Here is a 15,113-nt window from a genome sequence, read left to right as displayed (position 1 = left end):
TTCATCGGATGGTGAAGTGGGGCAGAGAGGCATTTTGAAAAGTTTCAGTTATTAAGGTGAAGAGTGAGTTGGGAGAAGGGGAGCATAAAGAAGGGTCTTGAGAGTTTGTTGGGGGAGACAGTTTAGACTATTGATGTAAGTAGTCCAGAATCGCGCAGTGGGGGTAGGCAAAAGTGGATGGAGTGGAGAGGTAGTTGGTGTTCTGGTGAAAGAGCTTTCTTACCAAACTTGACTTGCTTAATTTTTACAGAACTTGTGTTCTTGTTTACATACTTTAATGATGTGCATGCTCTTTATATACTATGTCAGCTAAGGACAAGTGCTAGAGGAAGAAATCAATATACAGTACTGATTTTAGGTTATTTAGGTCACCACGTGTTCAATTATACCAAAGAGGCAAAGCAGACGCTAAGCAAAAGCAGTAGGAATATAGTATTGGTGTGTCAGGGAAAAGATGAAAGTTACTGCCTTGGCTGGTGTGCCTCAGTGGACTTAGCGCTGGCCTTCAAACCGAAAGGTCGTTGGTTCGATTCCCGGTCAGCGCACATATCTGGGTTGTGGGTTAGGTCCCTAGTTGGGGGTGTGTGAGAGGCAACCAGCCGATGTTTCTCTTGCACGTTCATTTTTCTCTCCCTTTCTTTCTCCCTCCCTTCCTCTCTTGCTGAAACTAAATAAATAAAATCTTAAAAAAAAAAAAAAAGTGGAAGTGACTGAAAACTAAGGGCAAAACACCATTACCTTGGTTTTATTTGAATTCCTTATTCATCTGTAGTGACTTTAGTGTGGAGCACCCAATAAAATGGTAAATAGATGTGACCATTGCAGGGAATGGGGAAGCTGTTAATTTTACCTTTTTTGAAAGCCTTGGATTCTAGCAAGACTCAGTTCTCTTTTTATTCGCGAGTACAAGTATCAGTGGCCTTTTTGTCTTTTGGTTTTAGTTCAGGATTAATGCAGTGGGCAAATCTGTCATTGTATTCAAATGGTTCAATCCTTGGAAAGTCAGGTTTGAAATGTAAAGACTAGTTTATTGCTGGAGTCGAGGTACAGCATTTCAGGAAGTCGGAAATGACTTCTAGTTTATTGGGAGCTGTTATGTGAATTGAAAATATTTGTAGTATAGTCAAGTTTTGGGAGATTTTCAACTGTGCAGGTAATCTCCCCTACCCCCCGCCAACATTGTTCAAGAGTCAACTGTGATTTCCTTAGCAGAGTGGTCTGATACACAGTAAGTTTCCCACAGATGTTAATTCTGTTTCTATTTTTCTTTGGTAGGTCTCAGCCTAGGAAGAAAATTGCCTGCCCATTTGCAAAGGCAAATTTTGTGGAACGTAGTATCTTCATCCTGTGTTTAGAAATGGCTGTTTTTAGCTGAATTTCAGAATGTTATATAAATAAGAGTGTTGATTTTTGTAGGCCATTTTGATTCTGTGTTTTCTTCTCTCCTTGCACTCACTGCGGTCCGCGTGGGTCGCAGCCACAGCAAGGGTCCTGGTGGCCGGGTGCTGATTTCAGTGCCGCGCGCCCTGGCTGCAGGGCAGGCCCGGGTGAAGGTCTGGGTTGTTCTTTTCCTGTGGGTGGACTTAACTTTTTCTCACTGAATAAGAATTATATTCATTTATATACTTAAACTTTCAGGAAAATTTTCAGCTACTTGTGCTTTTTGCAGTGCTGAATGTGAAGATTTGAAACCATCAGTACCTGTTACTTTGTTTACTGGGCGAAAAGTTGTCACTAACATTACTCTGGTAAATGCAGTGTTTTAAAAAAGTGTCTAGTTACAAACATACTTAAAAAAATTTGGCATTACATCTTATGAATTCTTTTCAATATTATTTTAAGCCCACATATTCCTAGACATAGCTACAAATTACAAGTTTTGTATTCCAGTTCTTTTACTAAATAATTTTAGGCCTATGTTTTTTAAATTAGTAGCTCAACAGATAGACAATAGAAAACAACTTTTGCAAATTTACTTTCTTGCTCAAAATTGGCTCAATTTTATGATCACAAGTATTTTTTGCATATATTTCAATAGGTAAACTTTGCAAAGATACTACTACATGGTTTCACAATTTTCTTTTATTATAATTTAAGGTTTTGGGTTTTTTTAGTTTTTTGTTTGTAGAGAATAACGTTTTTATTCACTCTCCAAGAAAGGGGAGGGACATGGTGTGAAGAGAAACACCAGCATTGAGGGGTGGGGGCTTTGAGCTTCTAGGAAGGTGTGATTGGATTAAAAAAGGGTGGAGGGGTTGCTGTTGTGCGGCCCCCGGGCTGTTGGGGGTTGTAACGTGAGGCCGCTGCTTGTTCCAGTGTTATCTTCTGCCTGTGGCTGGAGGGAGTGGTTAGATCTGTTCTTGCCTCCAGTCATTTCCAGTCCTGGAAAAACTGCCTTGAACCAGTGACAAAGCAAGGCGCCAGGCCGGTTTTCCCAGGGGCTCTAATTGGCTTGGAAAGTCAATCTTAATTCCTTAAATCTTTCTGGTGACATCCAGAGTCCAGGCAAGACTTGGAGTCGCCAAATTTTTGATACCGATCTCTGGCCCTGCGGACGGGTGAGGGGGAGGCTGTCTGCAGAGTCCGGAGAGTTGGAGAAGCACTAGAATCCTCTCTCGGAGCCTCAGAGAGACAGGGGTAGATAGGTTAGCCCGGGTCAGGCTTCCGCTGCCCACTGCTTCCCTAGTCGCAAGTCTCAGGAGGCTGGAGGAGAGGGAGAAAGAGAGAATGTCCCTGTATGGGCCACCAAACGGTTAGGGCGGTCGGTGATGCGGGCTCGGAAAGAATTCCCTAAGAGAGGAAAGTGTAGAGAATAAAGTTTTTATTCGCTCTCCAAGAAAGGAGAGGGGCCTGGTGTGGAGAGATACACCAGCCTATTATAATTTAGTATTGTGTCAGCGACGTAGGTAGAACGAGTTGATTTGTAAATTCATAGTCTTGGAGTTCAATTGCACTGACTTTGGCCTTTAATTTGCACTTTTTTTTTTTTCTTTTCAAGGTTCATTTAAATTATGGAAACTCTTGTTTGAAGTAAATCCAGACTGCCTTTTTAGAAATTGAAGGCTGAGGATTTGTTCGTTCCAGCTGTCTAGGCCAGTGCAGATGGTTTTTAGTTGTATTCAGGCCCAAAGAAACGTACACATTGCTTTTTCATGTTCTGTAACATCCTTTTCCACGCTTTCTTCCTTTCTAGTTGTGCGTTTATTCTCTTATGACTATAAAATTATACTATGTGTATTGGAATGGGGCTTCCCCAGTTTTTTTAGTACTGCACAGCTGAAAGACAGGGACATTAAAAACCAAAACAAACATTTGAAAATTCTGCAGTTTAATATGAATGGTAGGGAGTAGCTATGCCCTTGATAGACAGGGTCACATCACCCAACGAACACTGAATGTCTGTGTATTACCAGAGTCTGTGGTAGGTTCTGGTGGCATGAAGCATAACAAGACAGATACGGTACCTGCCCTTCCTCATGGAACTTACTCTGTAGCTGAAATGTAATAAATACTTTCAAGTTATAAGGGAGGAACAGGGCGCTATGGGAGTGCATGGTAGGGGGCGGGGCAGTGGTGGTAGTGATTATGTGGGGGAGTGTGTGTGTGTGTGTGTGTGTGTGTGTGTGAGAGAGAGAGAGAGAGAGAGAGAGAGAGAGAGAGAGAGAGAACAGTTTTCCCAGCAGAAAATCGATGCTGAATTCGAGGGCTTTCCAAAACACTTAAAGAAGGGCAGTATGCCTGGAATGGCGGAATTAAGGTGGGAAGATTTTGGAAGACAGCAGTCAAAGTTTGCTGAGTTTTGGAGAGGTTTTTGGTATTTTGGTTTTTTTTAATCCTCACCCAAGGATGTGCTTACTGATTTTAGAGAGAAGGAGGGCAAGAGAGCCAGAAACATCAATGTGAGAGAGAAACAGCAATTGGCTGCCTCCTGCAGGTGCAGTCGGGGGCTGAAACCCACAACCTAGACCTTGTCCCCTGATGGGGAATCAAATCCACAACCTTCTGGTGTACAGGGCGCTCCAACCAGCTGAGCCACCTGGCCAGGGCAGTTTGGGAGAGCTTTTTAAGGCAGGTGCAAGGAAACCTGGGAGACAGGAGGAGGGCGAAGGCTTTGCACCATCCTGATGACTTCTGTGCTTAAAAAAGAAAGGGCTGTCATCCAGTTTGCATAGGACTTCTCCCCATCCCCCCTTACAAGATTAGTTTAGAGGCTACTGGAAGTCTGAATGAATTAGAATGGTTCCAATAGGGGTAGAGAAAAATGGCTGATTTGAGATACTCTTCTGAGGTAAAATTGAAGATTTCGTTACAGATTAGATATGGATAAAGGAGATGAATAAGTCAGGATAATAATAGCGAATGAGTTTCAGGCACTATTACATGTATTGAATCTTTAGATTCTCATAATAACTCGAGGCAGACATTGCTATCAGTACGTAATAGGTAAAGAAACAGACTCGTTGCCTCCCTAATTTTTGCCTTGAGGTGTTGGATCTATGGTGGTGTCTCATAATTGACATAGAAACCTGGGGTGGGGTGGAGGCTCCTAAGTTTAATTTCAAATTTGAGGTGTCTGTAAGATATCCAAGCTGCAGTGTGAAGTGGTTATTTGGAAATAAAGGATTTGGGGTTCAAGAGAGAGAAATCTGGGTTAGAGACAGAGATCTGAGAATCTTTTGCAGATGATTAATCCTGGGAAGTAGTTATTGAAAGGGGGGGAAGGTATGGAGCAGAGAAGAGGAATTAGTGTAAAGCCCCAAGGCATGCGAGGGCTGTGTTGTTGAGAAGGGAGAAGATGAGTGTGAAATGGCTTGCATGCTATGTCCAAAGTTTGGACTTTATTCTGAAAGTATTAGCTTTGGGCTTAGTCTTTGGGTGTGCTGAGCCTGAGGTGACTGTGGGACAGGTGGGCTCCCTTTCCCCTTATTTTCCTAAGAATAACATCCCACGTTTCTTCAGAAGACCCTGCCCAGGCTTTGAGTCATCCTCATTGCTTTCTTCTGGCCAGTTTGCCAGTGTTCCTTTTACAGTGCAGTGGACAGAGCTAGACACTGTTTTATGCATGATCTGAGCAGAATGGATAGCCCTCACATTATCCGTCCTGTTCTGGCCACGGTTTCTGTGAGTATAGTTTAAGATTAAATGAGCCTTTGACATGAGGGGAACATTATAACAATGTTTCCTTACCCACCAAAGGTGTTTTTCATATATTTTAGTGCTAACCCTTGTGTCTCTCATCCTTGTCCTTTGTGCTGGTTGTATTTTGGATCTAAGTAAGAGTCAATATTTGTGTTCAATTTAATCTGCGGGACCTGCCTGTGGTTTCTATCCCATGGTGCTCTTTCTGGACCTGTTATTTAGCGGTATTGAGTATCCTGCCCAAATTCGGCTCCTCTGTGCATTTTATAAGTGTGCCATCTATGCCTAAATTTAAGTAATTGTTTAAACAGTTAATCAGGACAGGAATGAAGACAGAGCTGCGAACTGAGGCCTGCGGCCACGGGGCCCGGGTTTGAATGACAGTGCTGCCTGCCACTTAAGAGCCGTGTTATTTTGGGCAAATTACTTTAACCACTCTGTGCCTTAGTTTCCTCATCTATAAAATGGAAATAATAGTAACAGTTTCTGTTTCACAGCCTTGTGGTGAGGATTAAATGAGTAATGCATGTGAAGAGCTTAGCCTACTCTATAGTAAGCAATCAATCATCTAAACTACATGTTATTCTTTATAAACCATCATAGATGTTTATACTCCTTTAACAGTATGCACTATTATTGTTGAGTTTCAAAGAGCGATTAAGGATGTGTAATTAGGCCATAAAGTTTATCCTTCTGTAACAGGAAGCATACTTTGGAAAATGTATAACATAAAACCCCAGCCCGATGTGTTTACTTGTGGTTTTTCTAAGCTAGAAACGTTCTTGCCTGCGAAGCGAGGGCTTGTATGAAACGGAGCGCCTGACTCTCCCTCTTTCCCGGCAGGTATGGCATCACAGCTGCAGGTGTTTTCCCCCCCATCAGTGTCGTCGAGTGCCTTCTGCAGTGCGAAGAAACTGAAAATAGAGCCCTCTGGCTGGGATGTTTCTGGACAGAGCAGCAACGACAAATATTATACCCACAGCAAAACCCTCCCAGCCACCCAAGGGCAAGCCAACTCCTCTCACCAGGTAGCAAATTTCAACATCCCTGCTTATGACCAGGGCCTCCTCCTCCCAGCCCCTGCCGTGGAGCACATTGTGGTGACAGCTGCTGACAGCTCCGCCAGTGCTGCCCCATCGACCTTCCAGAGCAGCCAGACCCTGACTCACAGGAGCAACGTTTCTTTGCTTGAGCCATATCAAAAATGTGGACTGAAAAGAAAAAGTGAGGAAGTTGACAGCAACGGTAGCGTGCAAATCATAGAAGAACATCCCCCTCTCATGCTGCAAAACAGGACTGTGGTGGGTGCTGCTGCCACGACCACCACTGTGACCACAAAGAGTAGCAGTTCCAGCGGGGAAGGGGATTACCAGCTGGTCCAGCATGAGATCCTTTGCTCTATGACCAACAGCTATGAAGTCCTGGAGTTCCTGGGCCGGGGAACATTTGGGCAGGTGGCTAAGTGCTGGAAGCGGAGCACCAAGGAAATTGTGGCCATCAAGATCTTGAAGAACCACCCCTCCTATGCCAGACAAGGACAGATTGAAGTGAGCATCCTTTCCCGCCTAAGCAGTGAAAATGCCGATGAGTATAATTTCGTGCGTTCTTACGAGTGCTTTCAGCATAAGAATCACACCTGCCTCGTGTTTGAGATGCTGGAGCAGAACTTGTACGATTTTCTGAAGCAGAACAAGTTTAGCCCACTGCCCCTCAAGTACATCAGACCAATCTTGCAGCAGGTGGCCACAGCCCTGATGAAGCTCAAGAGCCTCGGTCTGATTCATGCCGACCTTAAGCCAGAAAACATCATGCTGGTCGACCCAGTGCGCCAACCCTACCGAGTGAAGGTCATTGACTTTGGTTCTGCTAGTCATGTTTCCAAGGCTGTGTGCTCAACCTACTTACAGTCACGTTACTACAGGCAAGTGGCAAATGCTAGAAAGCTCATCTTAGACTTAACATCTGTCTTTATATTTAACTTATATTACATAGGGCTACGTATAACAATGAATTTATTTACAGATTCCAAGATAGAAATTGGGTAATGTTTAGCTCAAGTGTGTGGCATTCTGATAAGTAGCATTATTTTATATCTGAAGTTTTATTTAGCACTGGGAAAATTAATTCAGTCTGATTCTTAAGGTCATTCCTAGTTGAATTATATAGCTGACCCTTGGACAACAGGGCAGTTAGGGGGAATCTGCATGTAACTTCTGACTCCCCCAGAACTTAAGTTGTTCTTCAGTATCTGCAGGAGATTAGTTCCAGGACCCCTGCTGATACCAAAATCCGCACATGCTCAAGGCCCTTTTATAAAATGGTAGAATATAGCTCAATTCATATAGTTGGCCCTCCATACTGTGGACTCTCCATCACAGCTTGAAAGCAGTACAGGTATTTATTGGAAAAAAAGCCTCCTCATAAATGGGCCGTTGCAGTTCAAACCCTTGTTCAGGTGTCAACTGTACTAGCATCTGGTTTTTCTTTACTATCATTATATCTAATTTTCCCATTTAAAAGACTCTGTAAATATATACAGATGTTTACTTATTTGTAATGAATTTGGGCATGTGCTGCAATTTTTTCTTTCTTTTTTATGCTGCTACTTTTTCTAAGTTCACATCCTGGTAGGTAAGATGCCTTGGGAATAATTCCAGGCTTAACTCTAGCAACACTGTATTCTTTTATACTTTCTGTCTTGCATAATAAAGGGAATTGGGTTAGATGATTACTAAGGTTTCCTCCTGCTTTAACATTCTCTATAATACTTTGATAACTTACTTGGTTACCCTACAGTGGTCTTCACCCAAGTGAAGTGCTGGAATACACAGGGGTGTGCACAAGTAGGCAATTGTATGAGAAACAGAGTTTATTCTGGTATATTATTTATTACTTTTTGCATTGGGTTGGTCAAAAAGTCTGTTATATTTTTTCTGTACAATAGTTGTAGTAGTGCTTAGTTGTCTTGAACTTCATTTGAAACAATTTTGTTAGATTATAATGTGACAGCTGTCGTATCAGCGTGCATTTTAAAAAATTATCAAAATTGGTGAATTTTTGGGCAGCTGTTTTAATAATTGAAGATAGAAGAAGATACACAGTATTTTCAGTGTGTTGTGCTTTATTTCCAGAAAAGCATATCATTTCCAAACCAATGTTATGAAGCTTTTCCCCTGTGTTTTCTTCTAAGAGTTTTATAGTTTTAGCTCTCATATTTAGGTCTTTGGTCTATTCTGAGTTAACTTTTGTGTATGGTGTAAGGTACGAGTCCCACTTTTATTCCTTTGCATGTGGATATTCAGTTCTCCTAGCACCATTTGCTGAAAAGACTACCCTTTCTCCACTGAATGGTCTTGACACCGTCATCACAACCCTTTAACCATGTATATGTGAGGGTTTAGTTCTGGGCTCTCTGTTCCGTTCCATTGGGTTTGTATGTCTGCCTTCATGCCAGTCCATGCTGTTTTGATTACTTGTAGCTGTGTAGCAGGTTTTAGAGTCAGTACATAGGAGACCTCCAGGTTTATTCTCCTTCAGGGCTGTTTTGGCCATCTCGAGGAGTCCCTCAAGATCCAGATGAATTTTAGGATGGGTTTTTTATTTCTGCAAAAAACCTCATTGATTTTTTGATAGGGATCGCACTGAATCTGTAAATCACTTCGGTTAATATTGACATTGCAAACAACATTGTCTTCCAGTCTACTCTCCTCTGTATTTTTTTTTTTTCCTGTTATCGTTTTGTAAAGCTGTGATATTTCTTCCTGGAGTGAGATAGAAGAAAGAAATTCCTAGAGCCTGTGGTTTCTGATTTCATGTTGCACTAGACAACTTGGCTAATTTTGAGAATCTCACCTCCATTTATTTATTTATGACTTGGGAGACTTAGGTCCCAGTTTGCTTCTAATATTCTCTTCTGAGCAATCCCACCACCGCCCACACATAGATACATACATAGATACATACATATATACATGCGCGCGCAAACACACACACACACACACACACACACACACACACACACACACACACACACACCCCCACCCCCCCCCCCCCTCATTTCCAGGTGCACTGAGGAAACAGTTCGGTGGTGCCTCTCGTGAGTGCTGGGGAGGAAGAGGCAGAGCCCAGCTGAGGGACAGGGCTCCTCAGCCCCTGCCTTCTTCAGCTCCTGTCTAGTGGGTGTCTGCAGGTGTTCGTAACTGTTTGCCCGCCCTCTCAAAAACAAAGTGCATTCTCTTGTGGTAACTGAAGCAATTTTAAGATTCAAAAAGAGTGGTAGAGGTAAGAGTTATTCATGAAGTAATTGTTGATGGAATTTTCTCTTAAAGGGAAAGGGAGATTTGAGGGATCAAACAGTTTTGGCTTTTTAGCTTTTGCTAGTATGAAATTTGAATAATTTTCAGTGGTAGGTTGCTGCTCTTTGCCCCTTATCTTTTAATTTAATTTAAGCTGTCATTTGAGTAATTTGGTTCAGTTTTGTTTTTATAGAAAATATGTTTTTCAAAATTAAAAAATATTTTAAAAATTTATTTATTTTTAGAGAGAGGGAAAGGGAAGGAGGAAAAGAGGGGGAGAAACATTGATGTGAGAGAGCAACATCTATTGGTTGCCTCTTGCACGGGCCCCAGCCAGGGACCGACCTCACAACCAAGGCATGTTCCCTGGCCAGGAACTGATCCGGCAACCTTTTGCTTTGCGGGACAGTGCCCAACCAACTGAGCCGCACAGTCAGAGCTAATTTTCAAAATTAAATCCGCTGGTGATAATCTTCAACAAAGTCCTGTAAACCCATTGCATTTAGTTGTTGACCTAATTTTAAATGGAGCACAGTTTACCCCTTAGAAACACTTCATTCTGTGCATTATCGAGTAGTGATGGTGCATTCTGAGGTTCAGCATCCAGGACTTGACTGTGTGTAGGATTTAACATGAATGTTCTGTAGTGTCATGGTCATGCTCGATATTGAGCCTGGGGCAAATGGACGAGCAGCTCAGGCACTCCTTCTCCATCATTAGTTTTTTGCAGTATCCTCATGTTGCTTTGTCGCCATGTTCGAGTCCAGTAAGTCCGCACCCTCTTGTCTTTTCAGAAAACCTCTGAAATCCTTTTGACCAGCGAAGCATTCTGGCTCCAAGGCTGCCTTCCTCTTACCCTCCCTTTTAGTTTACATCACCTTGCTGATAACATGCCAAAATATTATCATTTGACATAAACTTTGCCACCATGTTGTCTCTGTTGGCCATGGGCATGGCTAAATGACTCAGGCAGTGGAAATAATACACTTTGTTTCCAAGCCCGCGGTAAATGTGAATGTAGGCTAATTCCAAGGAAAGTTCCTGTCTTTGGGGTTTGTGTTTTAGGCACAAAGTGTTCCATGCTTACAAGCTCAATGCTTTAATATTCTGAACAAGCTGGCAGGCCTTCATTTAAAGCTGAGACCACTTTATTTGTTCTGTATGGGAAGACAAGGTCTTGAGGAGGAAAGCACATTTTCAGTTTATCCTAGAAAAACAATCCAGTTTCATCTGACAATGAAACTACAGTTTCATCTAAGCCGCAGATGTAGGAAGTGTGACTTTACATAACATCTCTGATCTAGTAAGTTTCATGCCTCTGCAACGGGCAGGACGAAGCAAGTGTGTTCACAAAAATCAGTGGGGAAGGATTGCTGTTACGTGATTCTGACCTCTGCCCGCCCTGGGTTCCAGTGAAATAAAGCTTTATGACCTTAGAGGAAGTCTTCAATTTAAAGAAGTTTGAAGTTGGGAAATCGAAAGGCAGGGATTGGTGTTCCTACCACCTGGTTATAGTAATTATAGCCTGTTTAGTATTTGTTCTTTAAGGATGGGCTGTATTTTCAAAGAGGAGACCACTATGTCCAAAGTAGAATTAATGACATTTTTCTATGAAAGTGAATCCTGCTAGTTTCCTCCCCTTCTTTCCTATGCTTTAATAAGTACTTTTTTTTTTTTTTTAATACTGCCTGGCTGTTAGAACATCAGAGCTGGAAAGGGACCTACAAGAGTAATTATCTAACTCAGACTCCGTATTTTACAGATGAAGTAGAACCAGAATTCAGTGTCTAGAGTTATATTAAGGGATTGAGAAATAATGGAGGGGAAGGATGATATAGTAATGAAAATATTACCAGAATTATATTCTGAGTTCAGAGTTTAAAACCGTCTAGAGATGAACATGATCTAGCTAAATGATTCCTTCCTGTTCAGTAAAAGAAAAATAACTCAGCCTTTTTGTTTCTAAGAGCTTAGGTAAGTCTTGCATTTTCTAGGCTGTAATGATAGTGAAAATCCTGAACAGACGAAACAGCCTTATTATTATTTTATTTTACTCGTATTGTTTTCATTTTTTTCCCTTTTGACACCTTTTTGCATGGTAGATGCTACTGTTGGAAGGGGGCTTTCGCTGGAACTCCTTAGCTGCTTTTCCGGCTGCAGAAGCAGGGTGAGACCAAATGGAAAAACTGATTCCAGGCCGACTTTGGGGCTTTTGTTCAGTAGGGCTTGGAGCTAGAATTAGTGTTTCTCTTAGTTTCTCTGACACTTTAGGTTTTATCACAGATTTCGGCTACTTTTTTTCAAGAAGAAAGTTACTGGGTTCCTGGCCCCTCCCTGTGACCTACCTTTTGGATTTTAAAATGTCTTCCTGGTATAGTGGGAACGGCAGAATCAATCTGCTCTCTTCAATTGATGCTTAGGAATGTTCTAAGCCCAGTTTTTCCTTTGGCACAAAGCCATTTGCATTTTCCCTGCCAGCTATTTTTGGCACTGTCATGAACTTGGAAATTAATGATTCTGCTCACTGAAAGTAAAAATTTTGTTCCTTTTAAATTTTAGAAAAGCTCTTATGTTTCTGCGCCCTTTTGGCCTCTAATTTACTAATGCTATCAAGCTTGCGCTGTCTCAAAAGCATGCTGTGGTGGCTGGGATTTAATAGAACTCTGGAACCCCATCGGGCATGTGGCTTCAGCCACCTGCAACAGGAATATCACTTTTGATGGTGGTTTCTTTGGCTAACAAAAACCACAGTTTACATCAAATAGTACAAACACTGTTAGTGGTTTCTCCCATAGCTGTCATATAGTGTGAGTTTTGCTATTTCTCTACAAGATCAAGAAAGCTTCCAGACCCTACAGAGTCCTCTCATTTACTCTATTTTCATAGAAATTTACTTGCGGGGGGCCATTCTTATTTAGGGAGCTATCTTTATAGCCTCCCCCACTCCACCTTTGCCCCAGCTCCTCCTGGGCCCTCCAGGAGGAGACACAGCCTGTGAGATGGCTCCTAACGGAGAGATCTGCTTTTCCACTCATCAAATGAGGCATCTGGATCTGGTGTCCTTACAGGTCCCAATTTGATGACTTGTAAGAAGGAAAGGAAGTTATTTGGAGAAGTTGCTAAAGTGTTTAAGAGCTCAGACCTGGGATCAAGACTGCCTGGGCTCCATCACTTAGTAGTTGTGTGGCCTTGGGCAACGCACTTAACCTCTCAGTGCCCAGTTTCTTCCTCTGTAAAATGCAAATGATACTTTATTGCATAGAAACCAAGCTACCATTGATTATAAGGGGCAACGTTATTTATGTGCCAATGAGAAAGTAAAAGCACTGCCATTAAACTAAGATACACTGTCATTTGCAAGAATCTTCTTAGTTTCAGACATGTTAAAATGTATAAAACCGTGCATCTTAGAATTAATGACTTAACAGTAATAATACCTACTTTCATGGGATTGTTGTAAGGATTAAATGACTCCATATTTAATAGTGCATGGCACAAAGTAAGCACTATGTGTCATCTATTGGTATTATTGATAATAGTATTACCTATTATCATTCCCTTTCTGAATCATTTGTCTTTAGTCACACTTTGAAAAATGCCATGTCTTATATACTACTGTGCCAAATAGATTTTTAGAGATGGGTATATACTTTTACTTATTTAGGGACAGTATTATATACTCCACTCCAGAGAGACTGCCAGGATTCAAATTCTAGCTCTGTCACTTATCTGATTTTGGGCAAATTACTTAGTGTGTTTGCCTCAGTGTCCTCCTCCATAAATGAGGATAACAATTTTGCCTTGGATGTGTTCATATATATAAAGCTTTAAGTTTATGACATTACCTTCGTCTTCTCTTTAAGCATCAATGGAAATGAGTATTTCTAAAAGCATACAAAAAACTCAAAGTTTTAAAATAATGCTAATATAATATAATAATAATAGTTATTGTTATACCCAACACTTATATAGTACTTTCCATGTGCCAGGTACAAGAGCTTACTGTACAAGAGCTTTAATACTTATTATTATTAATTGCTTATTTGTATAAGCCATATAACACCCTAGGCAGTAGGCACTCATCTTCGTTTTATAAATGAGGAACCTGAGGCACAGAGGCATTAAGTAATTGTCTGTAACCATTAAAAAATAGAACCCAGATCTGAACCCTGATAGGTTGGCCCAAGAGCCCTGCTGCTGACCACTGTGTCTCTATAGAGGTCATTTCTGTTACAAAGAGGTATTCATTGACCAAGCCATTTAATTGTTTTTTCCATAATTGAAGAGGTGCTAAGGGTAAAAATAATAGCTCTATGATTCCTCATTCGTGATTTCAAGGTTTAGAAAGCTCTAAAAACTAAAAATCTTTTTCTAAGTTTGGTGTAAACTCATTTATTGGCAAGACCTGACCTGAACCAGTGTTAGGCTGTTGAAAGTCTTTATTTAGCTGACTTAGTATGACTGCTTATATGCTTTGTTGCAGAAATATGAATGTATTGGATTATGAGTGCTTTTGTAAACTCCTTTGGAATTATTATGTAGTATGTAGTGTATACATGGTAGTATCTTTGTGAAATACGAACAATCCTGAATACCAAAATGTACCGGGCCCTAGGAGTTTCGATTGACGGATTGTACACCAAAGGACATTTTCAGTTCAGTTAAATCAGTGTATCCTTAACTGATACTGAAACAGGATTTAGCGAACTCTGTTCGTTTTCCCAAATAACGTGTATTTTTTTTATCTACTATTTTTGTTTTGCTAGAGCCCCTGAAATTATTCTTGGATTGCCATTTTGTGAAGCTATTGATATGTGGTCACTGGGCTGTGTGATAGCAGAGCTGTTCCTGGGATGGCCTCTTTATCCTGGTGCTTCAGAATATGATCAGGTAAGAGTGTTTATTAAACAGAAATAGAAAGGAAGTACGCACTAGTGAAATAGAGTCCAGAGGGAAAGAAGTACTGGTGAAGTCGATAGTAGGGAAAGAGTTGTCCATTTAGAAAGAATTTTTTAAAGAATAGAAATTCCTCTACCTGCTTTTTAGTCTGAAGTTATATTTGCAGTTCCACAATTAAAAAGGGCTTTTGTTTTACATTACTTTAGATTGGTGCTTTTCCAGATCCGTAATGATTTATTAGAGTGTTAACCTTGGTTAACTAAGGCATCTCGTGAGCTGATATGGAAGTAAAGTAAGGATGAGGAGCCGGGAGTTTATGAGTGAGCTGGCTCACTCGCACCTGTTATTTCTTTCGTACAGGACATGCACTGAAGTAAGTGCTCTCTGCGTACTGACACATGGGCCCAGCGCCGGGGATACATAGTGCACCGCTGTAAAATTGGACTTGGGAGGGAAATCATAGGACTTGAAAAGGATTGCAGTAAATGACCTATGTCACAAACAGACAAGCCTTAGATGATATGCTGCGTTTCCTGAGGAGTTGGTCCCAAGGGGAAAAGTTTTGCCAAGGAAATAAATTGTGAATTCTTATTTTTTGTTCTTTAAAAAACAGTGGTCTCACCATTTACACTTTAAGGTTTTTGAGGGCAGTGACTGTTTCATTCCATCAGTGTATCATCAGCTGTTGACATTGTGTCTGGCACATAGTAGGTACAATGAAGTTTGGGGGAGGGATTCTTTTTGTTTTCTACTCCCCCCCCCCCAGTTTGAAAGTCGCAT

At 41.2% G+C, this 15,113-nt stretch overlaps 1 protein-coding gene across 4 annotated transcripts in view; it reads left to right on the top strand.

The window, feature by feature from the left end:
• The window catches only part of HIPK1 (homeodomain interacting protein kinase 1), a 49,672-nt gene that overhangs the window by 4,666 nt on the left and 29,893 nt on the right, over positions 1–15,113 (top strand). For all 4 annotated transcript variants that reach the window (XM_054564894.1, XM_054564893.1, XM_054564895.1 and 1 more), the window contains exons 2-3: positions 5,983–7,060; positions 14,201–14,324. In XM_054564894.1, the coding sequence (XP_054420869.1) occupies positions 5,985–7,060; positions 14,201–14,324 (1,200 nt within the window). In that variant the 5' untranslated portion in view covers positions 5,983–5,984. The remainder of the gene's footprint in view (positions 1–5,982; positions 7,061–14,200; positions 14,325–15,113) is intronic.

Source organism: Pteronotus mesoamericanus, unplaced genomic scaffold (genome assembly GCF_021234165.1).
Source record: "Pteronotus mesoamericanus isolate MK-2021 breed Mesoamerican mustached bat unplaced genomic scaffold, CSHL_Meso_final scaffold_99, whole genome shotgun sequence".
Lineage (NCBI taxonomy): Eukaryota > Metazoa > Chordata > Mammalia > Chiroptera > Mormoopidae > Pteronotus > Pteronotus mesoamericanus.
The sequence above is the reverse complement of the archived record's forward strand: the minus strand, read 5'-3'. Positions and strand labels throughout refer to the sequence as shown.